The sequence below is a fragment of the Amphiprion ocellaris genome, chromosome 5 (genome assembly GCF_022539595.1).
Source record: "Amphiprion ocellaris isolate individual 3 ecotype Okinawa chromosome 5, ASM2253959v1, whole genome shotgun sequence".
Classification (NCBI taxonomy): domain Eukaryota; kingdom Metazoa; phylum Chordata; class Actinopteri; family Pomacentridae; genus Amphiprion; species Amphiprion ocellaris.
Genome location: NC_072770.1, coordinates 4,395,057 through 4,413,940, shown reverse-complemented (window position 1 = coordinate 4,413,940; position 18,884 = coordinate 4,395,057). Strand labels below are relative to the sequence as shown.

Below are 18,884 nucleotides of genomic sequence, written 5' to 3'. Positions count from 1 at the left end.
ATATACATACGATAACTATCAGGCCTATAAATTATCGGCCTATATGGGTCGAAATGACATCATTTTTTATCAGTCCAATAAATTGAACCGATAATGTTATAGATTTTGTAAAACTGCTTGTTGGCGTGTTGCACCTTTAAACAGGTCGCGTCACGCTCCTAACATCATCTGCCACTTGCCAAACATGCATACCTGACTGACCTGAGCAGGTACTGGAGCTATCATGTCTTCACCAGTATGAATGTTCTGCTCGGTAGCAGTGGAGGACAAGAGCATCGCAGTTTGCGAAACGTGTTCAGCGAGGATTCTGAGAGGAGGGAAGAACACAACAGGTTTTAACTAGTGGTGTGACGCGACTAAAAAAAATTACGCTAATTAATTACAGGCTTTGTAATTAATGAATTGCGATTAATCAAATTTTTGTCAAACAACAACATTTGACACAGTAAGTAAAGTTTTTCAATTCCGATAAACTGTGGTTGACAGTTGAATCAATGAATAGGCGTAGTCGTGTAAAAATTTATAAGTAACCTATTAAAACACAGACATTTTTGTGGTTTAAGGTATTACTCTTCCAAAGATGTTTTTATATTTACCTGCATTTTAAATTTTTCATTTCTACTACATTCACAGAACACTACAAATTCAAAGTGAAATTGTAGTATATATATATATATATATATATATATATATATATATATATATATATATATATATATATATATATATATAAAAATAAAAATTTTTTTATTTTTTTACACAAGTTTCACACAAGATTCAGTTTTTGGAATCTGAACATATTCAACATTTTAAGACTTCTTGTAAACTCAAGTACTGTCTTGAAAAATGGTCTGTTATGGGATGGCTGCACCATTTGCTGGTAGCAGGACTTTCGTAGCTAACACTAGCTCTGGTGCTAACAGCAACATGTTTTGCATTGAGGTGATACCATCAGCTTGAAATGCTGCGGTAATCAGAAAAGTCTTTGTTGCACAATTTGCACACAACAACACTTTTATCCAAGCTGTCATCGGGAAGATTTTTAAAACAAACTTTCTGCCCAAAAAGCTCAATACAGTCTCGTCTTCCTTCACTGTTCACCAAACTTTCTTGTGCACTGACATCACTCCTGTGCATCTTCTTCATGCCTGACAAACAGACTTTAGGTTCACTACTGCCACCTACTGGACTGGAGTGTTCATCAGTGTTACCAGTGTGCCAGAAATAAGGAAACTGAGAAAGGTGTGATTAAATGCGTTATTTTTTTTGTATATGAAAACAAGTAAAGTCTGGAGCTCTGGAACAAAAACTCTTTGCTGGTCAGCTGCTCTTTATTGTTCTATCATGCTTCGCCCTTTGATAGCATTTGGTTCATCCAGTTTATAGAGGTGTATCCCCATCAAAAAAAACCCTACGAAACCATATTGTACATGTTGAATAAAAAACCTAGGAAAGAACTGACCAAAACATACTGTCCACATCAAAAATTTCTGTTTTTACAACTCAAAATTTGTTCTTTCACAATTGGAATTGCCAAATTTTGCTCAATTTTAAATCGCTTAAAATACAATTTTTTAAAAATATATTTGTATTTTTCAGGTTGTTAAAGTCATAGTATTCCTTTGTTTTGTTTAAACAGTATTTTTCTGTCACTTTCGCTGCTAGTTTTTCACATTTTTTTGTTTTTTACTGGATTATTTTTACAGTGTGCCCCACAACTACAAGTTTACAAGTGGTCAGTCGTGTTTCAATCTTAACTAGGACTGCAACTAACGATTATTTTAATAATTGATTAATCGGTCGATTAGTTTTTAGATTGATCGATGAATCAGCTTAAAAAAAAAAAAAAAAAAAAAAGCAACAACACATTTTTAGTATCCGCCTCTTTATTCAGAGATGGAAGATTGGGACTGACAGAACAAATAAGATCATTGTAGTGAAGCCTTCGTCTTCAACCACCGACAGAGGCCTCATGTCAGTGACGATCATGTTGAGGATGCTCTCAGTCAAGACAGCTGCTTGCTGTGGTGGACATGATGTCTTTCTCATCATGAAGCCTGTCATTTTTTGCTGTTGATGAAATGAGAAAGATATTATATTATGAGTATGTATTCTAGTACAATTTACAACAGCTCAATAATTATCTTGTTTTATTTGCAGTATTAAGTTAAGACATATAAGTAGCCCAAAGAGCAAAGCACACACACACACACACACACACACACACACACACACACACACACACACACACACACACACACAAACATATCTATCTATCTATCTATCTATCTATCTATCTATCTATCTATCTATCTATCTATCTATCTATCTATCTATCTATCTATCTATCTATCTATCTATCTATCTATCTATCTATCTATCTATCTATCTATCTATCTATCTATCTATCTATCTATCTATATGTATGTATATTAATACAAGCACCATAAAAAATACTTCATTACATAAATTGAGTAGAAGTTACTTTAACCCCAGTCTAAATGCAATTCATCCTGCCTCACTCCAACACAGACCAGTGTCTGCACTCAGACTCTGTCAGAAAATTAAAACTTGAGGGTTAATCTTTAAATTATTACCACCATTGTGTGGAAGTTACGTTTATTTATAAAGCATACTCAAACCCTGCTTAAGCTGATTAAAGTTGAATAAAAAGTATCTCCCACACATACACGTGCCCTGTCACTGTCATTAATCAGCTAACAAGCAAACGCTAGCATCAGGAGAGCTACCAGAAAGACTAGCATTACGTTTCCTCACTTTAAAATGGAACAAATGTAGGATACTGTAGTGACTTACCTGCTGTTGAGCTCCTTCATCCTCATCGGTGACTTCAGCATGTTTCTGTTTCGAGTGCTGCATCATCATCGTGGTGCTCCCGTGCCATCACATATCACTTTTGTAAAGCTTGCATGTTACGCATGTTTTTTTTGTGAAGTGTGAAATGCTCCCACACCTTTGAGGACTTCGGTCAAACTGTTTTCTCCGTGTCGGTCATGTTTCATTTGTTGAATTTACTTTTCCTTGGAAAATACCGCCTCTGCTCTGCCTCCACCTCGCTCTGTTCAAGTCGCTCTGCAGATGGAGTTGTTTGGTTTTTTTTTTTAAAAAAAGCTTTATTTCAGTAAGCCAGCGTTGACAAAGCTCTGCAGGTGAAGTAGACGGCTCCGCGACATGGTGAGTGACGCATGAATTGCACGACACAACGAATCAATAATGAAATTTGTTGCCAACGCTTTTAATAATCGATTTTAATCGATTTAATCGATTCGTTGTTGCAGCCTTAATCTTAACTGATTAAATTAATATATCCTGTCTGAACGTCTCATGGTATTAAAAAATGTCACAGCTGGGAAGGAAGTCCACACTGCAGCAGCTTCATGGGACCATTAAGTTCTACTGGAGAGAGACAGACAGCTTATTGATTTTTGTCTCAGCTATATCAGAAGTGACGTTATGAGCCATCGACCTTCCACACTCCCCCACCTCTGCTCTCATTCATCTCTCTATCCTGACATGCTCAGTATGTTACTTCGCTTTCACTTTCAAGCTCTGACTCTCGTACTGTTTACTCCATCCACCACTGTCTTCTTCCCCCTCTGCTCTCTAAATGTATTGTTTTCACTTTCTTCCACTACCAACCCTATCCTCGATGCAGTTTGTTGCTTCACGAGGATTTGATTAGTTTTTCAATATTAAGTTTGATCTCGTCGTTAGCTTTGCTTCAAAGGACCATGTCACTGAACACAGCAGCCAACCTGTCCCTGTTCTCCTTCACTGTATTAAGTGGAAGCTTGAGTGAGTGTGTGTGGTCATGTGCTTGTACATGGTATCTGTCCTGCATTGTGTACTTAAGGTGAACTGAGACCGTGTGTCTGCCTGTCTGTGTGTAGAAAACCAATTAGCTCTCAGCAACCACGTTCATAGACACACGTCATAGTAAACAGCAGTTAAGATCGCATTACTGTATTTTATAATTAACCCTGTCTCATATAACTATCCCTGTGTGTGTGTGTGGAAAGCAAATTACAGGCTCTTCCCACTCATGAGTTGGTGACAACTGTGTAAAAGTACATCACACACACACACACACACACACACACACACACACACACACACACACACACACACACACACACACACACACACACACACACACACACATATACACACACACACATTAAAATTCACCCTGTCACTGGAGGCCATAATGGGATGGGATGTCATCAATGCTTGGTCACATCACTGATATACTACTTTATAGTTCCTGAGAATTGGGTGTGTGTGGGTGAATGGGAGCGGCTGACAGGAAAAGACATAGCCTCAGGTGAATGTTGGCGTGGACGCACATACCTACTGTGTTGCACACCTGGCCAAATAAACTCACATCATAGAGACACATACTGCCACACCCACATATGTATGTTACTTTTGGGTGTTACTGATAGGGAAGGAGGGAATATGAGAAAAATAAGAAAGGAAATATAGGACAGACAGAGGGATGTTAGAAAGGGGGAAGGAATAGAGTAAAACAATGAAAGTCCGTTGAATACACAGACAGACAAACCATAGATCACAGGAGGGCTGGATGTTGATCAGGACTTGGGATGGGTGTCATTACGTCTCACCCAAACTAACAGTGGAGGGAGGCTTCAGCAGACTGGTTGGATACAGTTTGTGGGACAATTAGAGATAAACAAAACAAACTAACATGCCACAGTGAAGTAGCTAGCTGTAGATTGTATTCTGATTAGGATTGTGGAAGATGTCGGTCTGAGGAACGTTTTTAGAATCGTAACGAATGTGGGCGCATATGAGCCTCAACCTGCATTACTGGAAGGTTTTCTGTGACAATATAAACTGGGACTATAGTCCCTGACGCAGCGGTCATGGGTTCGAGTCCGACCCATGGCCATATATTAAAACCTATAAAGTAAAAAAAAACGTACAAACATGGACTTCACAAACTTAAAAGTCTTCTGCATAGTCATTCCCACCTGTGTACTTTTTTGTGCTCGACCACTTCACCTCACTCTAACAGGGACAGCTGCTACTGAACATAGACTGTTTCTGCTGCTCCGTGGTAAAAGAAAAATGTTTCTGCTGATACCTGTTCAGAAAAAAATAAAAATACAGATTTCTAAATGTTAATTTGCTGTTGCTGGGAAGGTTCCTGTTCTAATGTTACGATCGTGGCTCTGGACTCTGAAGGTAATTTGTTTTTCTATAACAAACCAGAGAAAATGTTAATGCCCTTGCAGTGGAAAATAGCTTTGGTTTTATTTGATTTGATTACATTAATGTTTGGGTTGAGATTTACAAGAAATATTGTAACTGCTGATGTGTAAAGGGAAGACTACTGTTAAAAAGCACTTTATTTGTTTAAAGTGTTTGCACACCAAATGTGATTGCATTTTTGTTCATTTAGCATCCATCCATCCATCCATCCATCATCTATACACTGCTTGATCCTCATTAGGGTTGTGGGGCTGGAGTCTATCCCAGCTGACTTGGGGCGAAGGCAGGGGACACCCTGGACAGGTCGCCAGTCCATCACAGGGCCTGTTCATATAGCAGTATTTTTAAAATAAAAGTCCAGAATACACTACTTTTAAATACATTATTTAATTTTGTGCATAACAATTCCATTATTGCGATTAATCACAGAAAATCATGCGATTAATTGTGATCAAAAATTTTAATTGTTCCCCAGCACTAGTTTGAATTTGACTACCACATTTAACATTTAACACTTAATCCGAATGGTGAAGTTACACTGATAATTATATTAATTAACACAAAAATGACGAACATACACAAAATGACACACATGAATGAAAATGAATGATGATAAAGGAATGATCTCAATATGATAGTTTCAGTGTTTTGAAGAGGAAACTGGTTTTCACAACTGTTCACAATCCGCATTTAAATTAAACAAAAACTCAAATCGTTTGGTTTGGCTGACGTCTGATTCTGCTACTTTCGTTGCATTTTCTCCCTTGTACCTCCAGAAACGCTGTGGAGGTTGGATATAAAAATAGTTGTCCAGCCAGATGAGAGGAGACAGCTGTTTTGTTTGCAGTTGTCTCAGGAAACCCTCTGGACACCATTAGTGTCCCTTGTGAGTCCCATGACCCTAATTTATCAATCAGTGCTTGACATCTCTCAGTACCAAGCTGCAGGAGACCCTGATTTTGTGTGGATGTGGTCTTTTCAGCCCGGCCTGGTGCAGAATTAGTGCAGATTCAGATTCAGAAAACTTTATTTGTCCCCAGGGGGCAGCTAAAAAGGCACGTAGAGCAGGCAGTGCAACAATGACGTAATATTTAAGAAATAGGGATAAATATATGTGCAGGAATATTTTGTCTTTTTGTCTGCGACTAACTGTGAAATTCCTGCCAGTCATCACAAATCATGGCAGAATCTTAGATTTGGGTGAAAATTAGCGAGGGAGCAAAAGAAGCCCTCAATGAGCTGCACAGGCAGAAATCCCAGCAAGAGTTTGAGTACATTCTTGGTTTTTAGCTTGACAGTCTTGCCTAGGGTGATGTTCACCGTCGGCTCAAGTAAAATAAGCTTAATTTCTTACATAGCCAAAATTATAGAATGAAAGTCAAGAGTGAGGGCTACAGTAGCAGTGATATTTTAGCACACAGTAGGAGTAGTGGAACACAAAATCAACATCTTGGCGTCTTGTACGTTTGTTTTGATGGAATGATTTGGTTGGTGTATGCAGACATGAAACATATATATTTTTTTAAATGTCAAGATTAAATAGTTTCCAGTGTAAAATTCAAGCCACTCAAATGTTAGCGTAGAGTCTATAGGAAAATAAAATTTACAGAAAATGTCTATGTTCGTCATACACTCATTTTGTTCACGTGCTAATATGTAATCCCATAAGGTTTAAACATGTCATTGCGCCCTGTGTGAACATAAAAAAAATAATCACACAGAAATGTCAAGAAATGCAATATGATGCCTGTAGGAGAGCTGTGAGGGGCAAGAGATTTGATTTCATGCAAGTCAAGGCAGATTTATACACGAGACAATTTTCCACACATGGATTTTCTGAAGATTAATACAGTAAACCTCTTGCATGAGATGAGGTTTTGGAAAGATTCTAACATTATAAATGCTTTCATTTCAATGCTTTCAAACACACTTGTGCCATCATATCTAGAATTGACTTCTGCCTGACATTTACCAGCAGTTGCTCATTGCCATAAATTCTATGAACACTCATCATTTCAGATCCAAAGTCTCTACCTTTCTTACAAAAGATGTACAATGAGTTCTGAGTTCAGCTTACCATAAATGTTCTTGAGCTTAAATTTGAGTTGTGAGGTTATATTAATTTTATATTATTATTTTTGTTTCAGCTACAACCTATTTCTCCCCTACAGAGATCCATACAGTTCCTGGAGTGCACTCCTTTTCTGCTCATTTTCTGCATCTTCTATTTACTGAAAGTTCACCATTAGCTGTTCACCAGAGGCATTCATCTAATCACCTGCACTACTTAATCAAACAGTGCTAAATCCCTGCAGCTAGTAAACCTGTCAGCCCCGTGTCGTGTGCACGCCCGGCTGGCTGTGAAGCATGGGCTGGCTAACAGCTTTAGCTAAGAGGCTAATGGCGTAGTGTTAGCGTTAAATCTGTATTATCCTCTCTCTGGTGGACCAGCAGAGACAGATGACAGACAGGGTGACTGGGTTCCGGAAAATAAAGAGAAAGAAAGTGGAATTCAGGCCTCTGTTCCAACTGGGTTTCCTGCATTTTTAATTCAATAACCAGAGCAGGACCCCAGCAGCTGGTGGTCACAGATGTAACCCAAGGTCAGAGTCTGCAGCACGAACCAGACTTAGATTACATAATCAATCAGCTGCTGTTACGGTATGCAGATACAGAAACAACTTATATCCTACCCCCTAAAAGTAAGCAGTGGGAAAACCTGCATATCAACATTTTTGAAGCCGTCTTTAGTTTTTATAAAATTTATAGTGTGTCCATCAGCATATGAGGGAATTTAAAGTTTCAAGGATTATCTGATTAATTGATTAGTCATTTGACCTAAAACTTGGTGTGAAATGATGGAAGGGTTGCATAAAAACTGAACGTTTAGATGAGCTCAGAGAAGAAGCTACAGTTTGAAAGAAAATCATTCACAGCTGCATGACAGTAACATTAATTTGCTTGTTTTTGGCCCCACTTCTTTCTGTTTGTTTCTCTATGTTGATGGTCAGCCTATGTCCTCATGTGAAGCTAGCAAAGCCAAAAATAACAGAAGTCAGTCAGCTGTTGATTGCTTCCACACTGCTCAGAGAAAGTCAGAAGAACTATTAAAAGAACCTTTCTTTTTTAAGGGACACGAAAGTCACACATCCATTACTCAATTAACAGATTAGTCAACAGAAAAACAGTTCTTCAAGTAAATAATGACGTGAACATTCTAATTCAGAGACCAAGCATTCATTAACCTGAATATAAGTTATTTTGCTCTCTGTCAAGACCCTTAACTTCTTTTGATGTTCTTCATTTGTATGTTTCTGTTTTAATTCAACCTGGCTGCTGCACCCAGACAAATTCCTCTCACACAGTTGCCAGTTTGCGTCATGCGCTGTAGCACAAACCGCTCTCTCTGCTCCTGTCTCACACACACAGGCGTCAGTCACGTCCTTGTGTTCAGCAAGGACGTGACTGACGCGATAGGAAGCAAATGTTGCGGCCTTGCCCTGGGTCTTTTGGTGAAGATTGACTGCTGTGCTGCAAGCTGTGCTTTCAAATTCTGCACTTTTAAGGCACATAAAGGCATTTTTGCAGGGGAATCCCTCTCGTTCCATTTTAAAATGCCACTCCAGATTCCCTTTCTTTACCACTGACACCATTGCATTGCAGATCAAACAAGAAGAGCACTCATAGAGTGCAGTACTATGCCAAGACTGTTCATTCCTCAATTTGTGTATTCAGAAATCACGGTAACGTAGAATTTGGTCATTTAATATAGATCGACCCACTAACTAAATAAATAAAAAATTACTTTGCATGAGCACAGATGTGTTGGTCATGCGTACGTTATGTACAGATACCGAATTACATGACTGAAAAATGTAGCGGGTTGAGTGAATTGATGCAGGTAACTGACATAGCATTCACTTGTTGTCATGGTTTCGGTAATGCCGTGCCGGCCGCTATATCTCACAATGGGAAATCCTTCACAAATCCGTGGATCCAGACTATAAGCTGCATCACTGCCAAAATCTAATGAGGTGGTCCTTTTGTCATTTCTGACTTTCCCTGAAAATTTCATCCAAATCCGTTTTGAGTAATGTTGCACATGGACAGATTCACAGACAAACATACGCCGATCATCACATAACTCTGCCGTGTTCCTTGGTGGAGTAACAAACAAGCTTTGAATGACAATAAACAAAAAAATAATCTTCCTCCCATTCAGGGTGAAAATGGTAGGTCTTGGCTCGATTCCAGCCATGTTAACGTTTAGGAATGTGTAACCGCTCTGATTGCTAGCTGATAGTTACTGTTGACAGCAGCCAACTTCCCGTCATGCATGTCACGCGCTACCATCGGTTAAATATGACCTTTTTTCTTTTTCTTTTTTTTTTGTACTTTTTTTTTGTGTAACCCTAATCTTGAAACAAAAGATATCCAACAACACATAACTACAACAAAACAAAACATACACATTTACAGTTACACATAAAAAAAAAACCCAACTTTTTTTTTTTTTCATTTTTTACTACACCCCTCACGATAGACTTGTGTTCAGTCCAATAAACCACTGGTTGGGCACTCCTAATTTAAATCAAATCACTAATTCATTTCAGATGAATCCATTAGCCCTCACTGGCTGGAGCACTTACACTGCAGCTGCAAAGACACACAGTTTACTCAAATTTGTATTTGTTCCAAGTTAATCCATGCCACTTCTGCTGGTGATTAGAACAAAGACATATGTATTAAGATATGGCAAATGCAGTCAAATGTATCACATTTTTTATGATCATGTTTAATTTTCTTTAGAAATGTTTATCTAGGGTAGCCAATCTAGGGTTAAATAAATATTTCAATATTTATGTGTATATTCAAGCTTTGAGGAAACAATGTAATGTGTAATTTTGCAGTCATACTTTGTAAAAGAAAAAATACTATTAATGTAAGCCTCAAAAAGCCTTCATTGTCAGTGTAACCTCTGCATACAAGTTTTATCATTATCAAATGTTATTGTATACCATAAAACTAATGATTTTGTGGTCACACACTGTACAAGACTGAATTACTGTTGATGTGTACATTGTTTCAAGTTCTGGTTTGTTTTCTTTCCCAGCCAAAATGTAAATAATGCTGTTTTGTAACTTTACCATATTATTTGTAATTTAGCAACAGGAACATTTGTAAAATAGTAGTTAATGACATCAGTCACCATTTTTCAATTCTTATGTACACATTTTTTTTCTCTCAAAAACAGAAAATAACTGTAAGATAAACTTTATAACAGATTCATTTTTTTTTACAGTCAAATGTATTTTTTCATGAGTAAAAATAGATTTTTGATGTGGACATTATATAAAGTTTTGGTCTGTTTTTCTCTTTACTGTAAATTATTACCTTTTTCTACAATTTTACTCGTTATCTATGATGATGACTGGGGAAATCTCTAAAATCACTGTGGAAAAAAGGTCAATCCTTAATATGCTTATTTTTCTTTTTTCAAACTAATGATATTTTCTAGTGGATTAATATTGAATCAAATTAAATTTTATGTTTATAAGTTGTAGAGTGAATTGTAAACAAAGTCTTGATGTGGGCATTGTTTACAGTTTTGGGTAACATGTAAATAAAAAAAATGTCATTTTACTAGGTATTACCTGTAATTCAACAGTCAGACATGTCAGACATGTATAATGCAATGTAAAAAAAATCCATTACAAACAGTAAAATTCTGACAGCCAATGTGCCAGGAAAAATACAGCAAAAAAGACAGACTGTCGGATGTTCAAAAAGTGCAAAACAGGGAAAATCTGTACGATAGCAGTAAACTGTTTATGAAATTACTGTCAAAAAATCTTTTTATTAACAGTTTTTTTTTTACAGTGTGCAGTTAAAGGCTTAATGCTATTCATTGTTTTCTGTGTCATCTGCAGGCCAGTTATCCTACATGGGAGGACTTTGTAACCAAAGGAGCAAAGCTACAATCACAGCTCAGGTAAGATACACATGCAAACATATTTGAACTGTGTGAGTAATCTACATTTTAACTGAGAATAATACAAATACTGTATTTTCACAGAGAAAATTGTTTAGCCATGGTGATAAACCAGATCTTGAAGCATCTAGTTTTAGGATTAGTTTTGTTAATAAAGACTACAGCTACATCTACTCTGTGTTCTTATTTTAAAATGCATAACTTTTTGCTATGTTTATGCCTAGAGTTCACATTGCTCTGGTGTTTTAAAACCCTGAACTCTTGGTTTGCAATTTAATCCAGAGGTACAGAAATGGAGGCTTTTGGAAGTTGCGGCACAGACACCGATGTTGGTTGGTCTTAACCGTCATTGCGTGTTGCTGATTCGTTTTGCTTGTATCACGTTTTCTGAAAGAGAACAACGACATCAGCCTTTACTACTAGTGGTTAATCCAATTGCTGACATTGCTAACCTTGTTGTCTATTCCTAGCAGCTTTTGTGCAGCTAATCACCATTTCAATATACAATTTCATTTAGCAGACATTTTTATCCAAAGTGACGTACATCTGAGAGTAGATACAACACAAGCAAGGTTCTAGTCAGGAGAAAGCGATCTGGACAAGTGCCATAAAACAAGTTCATGTGTGATAATAGACCTTTGTGCCTACAGGCAGTGTGGACATAGTAGGAATTTTTTTTTATTAATTTATTTTTTCATTGCAGTCTGTGAAGTGCAAAGATGTTCAGTGAAGAGCTGGGTTTTTAGTCTTTTCTTAAAGACTAAGAGGGACTCTGCAGATCGAACAGAGTTTGGTAACTTCCACCACTATAGAACCACAGAGGAGAAGAATCTCGCTATTGAACTTGGGCCCTGTTGTGGTGGTTGTATCAAGCTCCTTTTGTTGGCCAAGCGTAGTGAGCTGGAGGGAGTGAATACCTGAAAAGGAGAGTTCGTGTTGGAGGGAGCTGTTTTCATTTCATTTCATCACATTTGTATACAAGTGTCAGAGTTTTGAATTTTATGCAGGCAGCAACTGGAAGCCAGTGAAACGATCTGAACAGTAGGGTGACATGCTGTTTTTGGCTGATTGAAAACCAGATGTCCTGCTGCATTCTGGATCATCTGCAGAGTAAGGAGTTGCAGTAGTCAATGTGTGATATTACGAGAGCCTGTACCAGGAGTTGTGGAATGGTCTGATCTTTCTGATGTTGTACAGAGCAAATTGACACGACTGAGCAACAGAGTCCACATGAACCTTGAAGGTTACTTGGCCATCTATCATGACACCCAAGTTTCTGGCAAACTTTGTGGGTTTGAGTAGGTTTATTCGAGTTGGATGTTGATTTCTTGTGTAGAAGAACTGACTGGGAAGACAAGGAGCTCAGTCTTCGAGAGGTTCAGCTGAAGGTGCCTTTTTTTCATCCATGCCAAGACATCTGCAAGGCATAATGAGATTTGGGCAGAGACAGTATGGTCATCTGGGAGGAATGACAGGAAGAGCTGGGTATCATCAGCATAACAAGAGAAACCATGGGACTAGATTGTTGCACCAAGTGAGGTTGTGCATATTGAGAAGAGGAGGGGAGCAAGCAAGCACTGACCCTTGAGGCTGTGCAGTTCAAACCCTTCTCCCCTCCAATCTGAGTGTAAGGTAAAGAGTCTGCCTAAGGGTTCTCACTGGGCCAGGATGCAGTTACCCACTGATCTCCTGTGCCAAAGTCAGGGGTGTTTGTCACCGAGCTATCCAGTTGCTAAGCAACTAAGCAGCCAACCTGGGAAAGAGTTCTTAAGGCGTGCTGCTCAACCACATTGGAAATCAAATGTGTTTATCATTGTATTAATGGCCACACTAGAAGGTGCCATGAAAAACTATAGAAGTGAAGAGAGAGGAGACTCTCTATGGTTTAAAAATGTCAGCAACAGGCGCCTCAACTGCTTGAGCAGGCGACCCATGAACAGGGGGTGGAGTCCCCATTGCAGCGGCCATGGTTCAAGTCCGACTTACAGCCAATTGCTGCAAGTCCTTCCCCTATTCTTTCCCCCACATTTCCCGTCTCTCTCTCCACTGTCCTCTGTAGTAAAGGCAAAAAAGGCCAAAATATGAAAATAAATAAAAATATGCACTAAACAATAAACAATGCACTTCTGAGATAGATAGATTGATTACCACTCGAGTGCGACATTGATTGTTGCTTTGGCATGTTCGCATGAAAATGTCTCAAGTAGTTGAGTAACAAATAGAAATTGAAGCTGCAAGCAGCGTTGAATGGGTCCTTGCATCCTTGCTGGTGGGCGACCCCAAGCATGTCTATCAGGCGATGCTGCGACTGAGAGTGCATTTAGGCCTATGAATGAGACGAGGGCGGGATTCTGAGCACACAGGTCAAATTTCAGGCAGATTGGAGCATGTACAGGCTGTTTATGCAGCACTCTGTGTTCAGCCACCAGGTGGTGCTATCACTGTGAGTAGATATTGGCATATGGATATCATCAAGGCAGGACTGTAATCAATTATGTAAAGTTTGAGACAGATTGCAGCATGTACAGGGGATTTACACAGCACTCTTTCATGGCAAAGCACCAAAATTCAGTCGGACGCCATGGCCACGCCCTTTGACTGTTGTGTATGATTTTCACAAATTGTCATCTTTACATCCTGTTGTATATACTGTCCAGATTTGAGGTCTTTTAGAGTTACCACCTGTGAGGAATAAATCACTGAAAATGAAAAAAAAAAAAACCCACCCCAAATCTGACATTTAATTCAAAATGAGGGACTTCCTGTTGGGTTTAGAGTATGGGTTCAAGAAGCTATTTTGTTCATCCTAGTGTGCTACATATGCATACCAATTTTCGTAGACATCGGTGAAAGTTGCTTTAGGGGTAGACAGGAGTTGATGTTTCATGGCGAAGCATCAAAGTTCAGGGGGTCGTCATGGCCATGCCCTTTTACTGATGCAAATGATTTTGATAAATTGGCAGCATTTGGACCAGTTTTAAATACTGTCCAAATTTGTAGCTGTAGATCAAACGTCCTCCCAGTTGGGTTAGTGACCACTGTTTTCAATTTTGTAGAGGGCACTATGGAGGCAGTTTTCCACAAATATGCACAACTCCCATAAAATATCAAATTTTTCGCCGGTCCTGATGTGTGTGCAAATTTTGACACGAATTGGTGCATGTTGAGGCCCTCAAAAATGCAATTCATTTGCCAGGAGAATAATTAAAGCTGCAAGCAGCGTTGAATGGGTCTTCGCACACCCATGCACGTCAGAATATAGCACACGTCGAGGTGTGGCGTACGTCGAGGTGTTACACAAAAGTGAAGGTGTTGAGACGTAGGTGACCAATTTCAAGGATTATGTCACAGAAGTTTGTAGAAATGGTATGTGTAAAAAAAAAAAAAAGAAAAGCATTTGGCAGAGTTACCGCATTCTGTATGAGGCAAAATGACACAGACAAGTCTCAGAAAAATCCTCATACTCAAATTGGCTTTTAAAAAGGAGAAGAAAATACACTGAAGCCAGTGTAAAGAGACTGAAACATACTGGGAGCCAATATAACAAGACTACAACATACTGGGAGTGAGTTTAAATAGGCTGAAATATACTGCTAGCCAATAGAAAGAGAATAAAACATAACAGGAAGCAGTTTATCAAGGTTGAAATACACTGAGCAAGAAGAAGCAGAAATAACTGGGAGCCAGTGTAAAGATGATGAAAGAATAATGAACATGAATATGGGCAAATGCCAAACAATAGTACATCAAAGAGTAAAACATGTATTTGTAACTCTCCAGCAGGTGGCGCTATGAGTGTGAGTGGACATTGACATATATATGTGATCAGAGCAGAACTGTGATCAATCATGTAAAGTTTGAGGCAGATTACAGCATGTACAGGGGATTTACACAGCACTTATTCTTTATTGGTGAAGCATCAAAATTCAGTCGGCCACCATGGCCACGCCCTTTGAGTTTTGTGTACAGTTTTCACAAATATTCAACCTGAAGGCGTGTTGTATGTATTGTCCCAATTTCATGTGTTTTGGAGTTATGGCCTGTGAAAAATCAATTGTTAAATGACCAAAAACACCAAAAATCTGACATTTAATTCAAAATGGCGGACTTCCTGTTGGGTTTAGACAGTGAGTCCAAGAGACTTTTTTGTTTGCACTGGTGTGTTACATGTGCATACCAAATTTCGTAGGTGAAACTTAGTGTGGAGGCTATTTTTTAAAGTGCTGCAGGAGGCGCTATGGCACATGCTGTGAATGTATTTTGACATATGGATGTGATCCAGGCAGGACAGTGATTAAACGTGAAGTCCGAAGCAGATTGGAGCATGCAGAGGATAGTTACACAGCAGTTGATGTTTCATGGCGAAGCATCAAAATTCTGAAGGCTGCCATGGCCACACCCTTTTACTCTGGAGGAACCTTTTGATAACTTTTGATCAAAATGTTGTGTTGTATATAGTGGTCAAATTCGAAGTCTCTCGGAGTTAACCCCGAGGAGGAGTTCATTCTCAAAAATTTAAAAAAAAAAATGGCAAAATTTCTCCAATTAATTCAAGATGTCGGACTTCCTCTTGGGTTTACGGCATGGCTCCAAGAGGCTTTTTTGTGCGTCCTGATGTGCTCTACATGCCTCCCAAATTTTGCTCCAATCTGCCTGAAACTTTACAGGATTGATCAGTCGTGGCTTGATCACATCCATATGTCAAAATACATTCACAATCATAGCGCCACCTGCTGACAACAGGAAATTACATGTTTTACACTTTAATGTACTGTTGTTAGCCCGTGGCCCATATTCACCTGGAATATGATGACATAAAGCTTGCTTTATGTTTGCCACGTCTGCGAGGTCTGTGCGGCTCTGTGCGGACAAATTACATCATTTTAGCAGCTACGCCACCTCACACATGGCCTACGCGGCGGACAGAGACACTCGGAAAGCTGGCGATAGAACAGGAGCTCCTAGCAGCAGAAGTTCAGAAATACAGGCATTTATACGATTCATCACACAGAGATCACTGTGACAACTGGGTTGTGAACAATTCATGATGTGAAATTAAAACTAACTGCTGAAATGCATGTATTCGGTAAAATGCCATGTTGTAAGTGGTATAAACAATGGCAAATTCCTTCCACTGTAGTTTAGTCCTTGAGTAGACTGGGTAGGCGTGTGTTTGCGATACACTGCCCCCTGCAGTTTGGGAGCAGACGCCAAATGGAGTATAAAGTCACATGGTCTCTCAAGTGGATTTCCAAGCATCTCGTTCGTGCGGAAAGCATAACCCAGCCTTAAGCCTTAAGATGTTGATGATGATTATTGGAGAAAATAGTGACTTGTCATCAAACATAACATCTGTGGCAAACGGCGAATTTCAATGTGTCGCCATGACTATTCAAGTGTTTATACACTATATTGCCAAAAGTATTCGCTCACCCATCCAAATAATCAGAATCAGGTGTTCCAATCACTTCTATGGCCACAGGTGTATAAAATCAAGCACCTATGCATGCAGACTGCTTTTACAAACATTTGTGAAAGAATGGGTCGCTCTCAGGAGCTCAGTGAATTCCAGCGTGGAACTGTGATAGGATGCCACCTGTGCAACAAATCCAGTCGTGACATTTCCTCGCTCCTAAATATTCCACAGTCAACTGTCAGCTGTATTATAAGAAAGTGGAAGTGTGTGGGAACGACAGCAACTCAGCCATGAAGTGGTAGGCCACATAAACTGACGGAGTGGGGTCAGCGGATGCTGAGGCGCATAGTGCGGAGAGGTCGCCAACTTTCTACAGAGTCAATCGCTACAGACCTTCAAACTTCATGTGGCCTTCAGATTAGCTCAAGAACAGTGCTTCAGCAGAGAGCTTCATGGAATGGGTTTCCATGGTCGAGCAGCTGCATCTAAGCCATACATCACCAAGTGCAATGCAAAGTGAGGGATGCAGTGGTGTAAAGCACGCCGCCACTGGACTCTAGAGCAGTGGAGACATGTTCTCTGGAGTGACGAATTGCGCTTCTCCATCTGGCAATCTGATGGATGAGTCTGGGTTTGGCGGTTGCCAGGAGAACCATACTTGTCGTACTGCATTGTGCCAAGTGTAAAGTTTGATGGAGGGGGGATTATGGTGTGGGGTTGTTTTTCAGGAGCTGGTCTTGGCCTCTTAGTTCCAGTGAAAGGAACTCTGAATGCTTCAGCATACCAAGACATTTTGGACAATTCCATGCTCCCAACTTTGTGGGAACAGTTTGGAGCTGGTCCTTCCTCTTCCAACATGACTGTGCACCAGTGCACAAAGCAAGGTCCATAAAGACATGGATGACAGAGTCTGGTGTGGATGAACTTGACTGGCCTGCACAGAGTCCTGACCTCAACCCCATAGAACACCTTTGGGATGAATTAGAGCGGAGACTGAGAGCCAGACCTTCTGGTCCAACATCAGTGTGTGACCTCACAAATGCGCTTCTGGAAGAATGGTCAAAAATTCCCATAAACACACTCCTAAACCTTGTGGACAGCCTTCCCAGAAGAGTTGAAGCTGTTATAGCTGCAAAGGGTGGACTGACGTCATATTGAACCCTATGGATTAGGAATGGGATGTCATTACATTCATATGTGAATCAAGGCAGGTGAGCGAATACTTTTGGCAATATAGTGTGTCTCAGCTGCACCTGATCCAATCTGCCTGAAACTTCATGTGCTGGACACCAAGCGCAGTCTGAAGACACCCACGCTCAAAAATTTAGTCATAGTCATAACACCACCTGTTGGTAGCAGGAAGTTTACACATTACATTTGCATGCACCATTGCCTCAAACTTTATCATCATTCTGGCAATTGGTCAGCTCTGTCTTCACCCCTTGACAGTGCTACAGTGTGAAGCTTTTGACTTTTCACACAATGCTGTTGCCGTGACAAAGTACTTTTCTGACAAGTTATGAATGCTCAAAAGCTCACCAAAATTACCACACACATCACGATTGGCTAAAAGAAAGGATACCGCATACATCTCGAGACTGCGTGTGCCATGGCGCCCATGCAGCATTTTTAACAAATAGCTCCCGCAGCACATTTCACCTATGTCCATGACATTTGGGAGGCATACGTAGCACATCAGGGCACACAAAAAAAGCCTCTTGGAGCCATATCCTGAACCCAACAGGAGTCTGCCATTTTGAATTTTTGGTGATTTTTGTCATTTTCCAGAACAAACTCCAAACAGGTCTTTGTGATGAAAAGCTATCAAAATGTTCCGCAAAAGTTTAAGGGTGTGGCCAGTAGGTCGCCACCGAGTAGCTGCTTTATCATCATTAAATGTTGGTATATCATAGTCTTGTGGACTGCAATGACCTCTGGGGTCAACGTTACTTTTGATTGGCCAGTTGGCTGCCGGTATCACACGGACCTACCAACTCTGACATCACGCTTCAGTTCAACCGTGTTTGTAAACAGAAGACATATAGAGATATCCATGCTAATGCCAAAGCTCGCTGACGGACTCCCACAATGAGCCCTAGAAATTTACCAGATTGTTTATTATGTATATGCTGCATTATGGTTATGCAGTTAATAGTGTCTCATTTTTAAAGTGTTTACTTACTTTGTTTTGTTTCCATAGTGTTATTTAGACATCAGTAA

The 18,884-nt window shown here is 39.6% G+C and overlaps 1 protein-coding gene across 3 annotated transcripts in view; it reads left to right on the top strand.

The window, feature by feature from the left end:
- Positions 1 to 18,884, top strand: part of mtss1 (MTSS I-BAR domain containing 1) — a 103,191-nt gene that overhangs the window by 10,461 nt on the left and 73,846 nt on the right. For all 3 annotated transcript variants that reach the window (XM_023292069.3, XM_055011006.1, XM_055011005.1), the window contains exon 2: positions 11,187 to 11,248. In XM_023292069.3, coding sequence (XP_023147837.2) covers positions 11,187 to 11,248 — 62 coding nt within the window. The remainder of the gene's footprint in view (positions 1 to 11,186; positions 11,249 to 18,884) is intronic.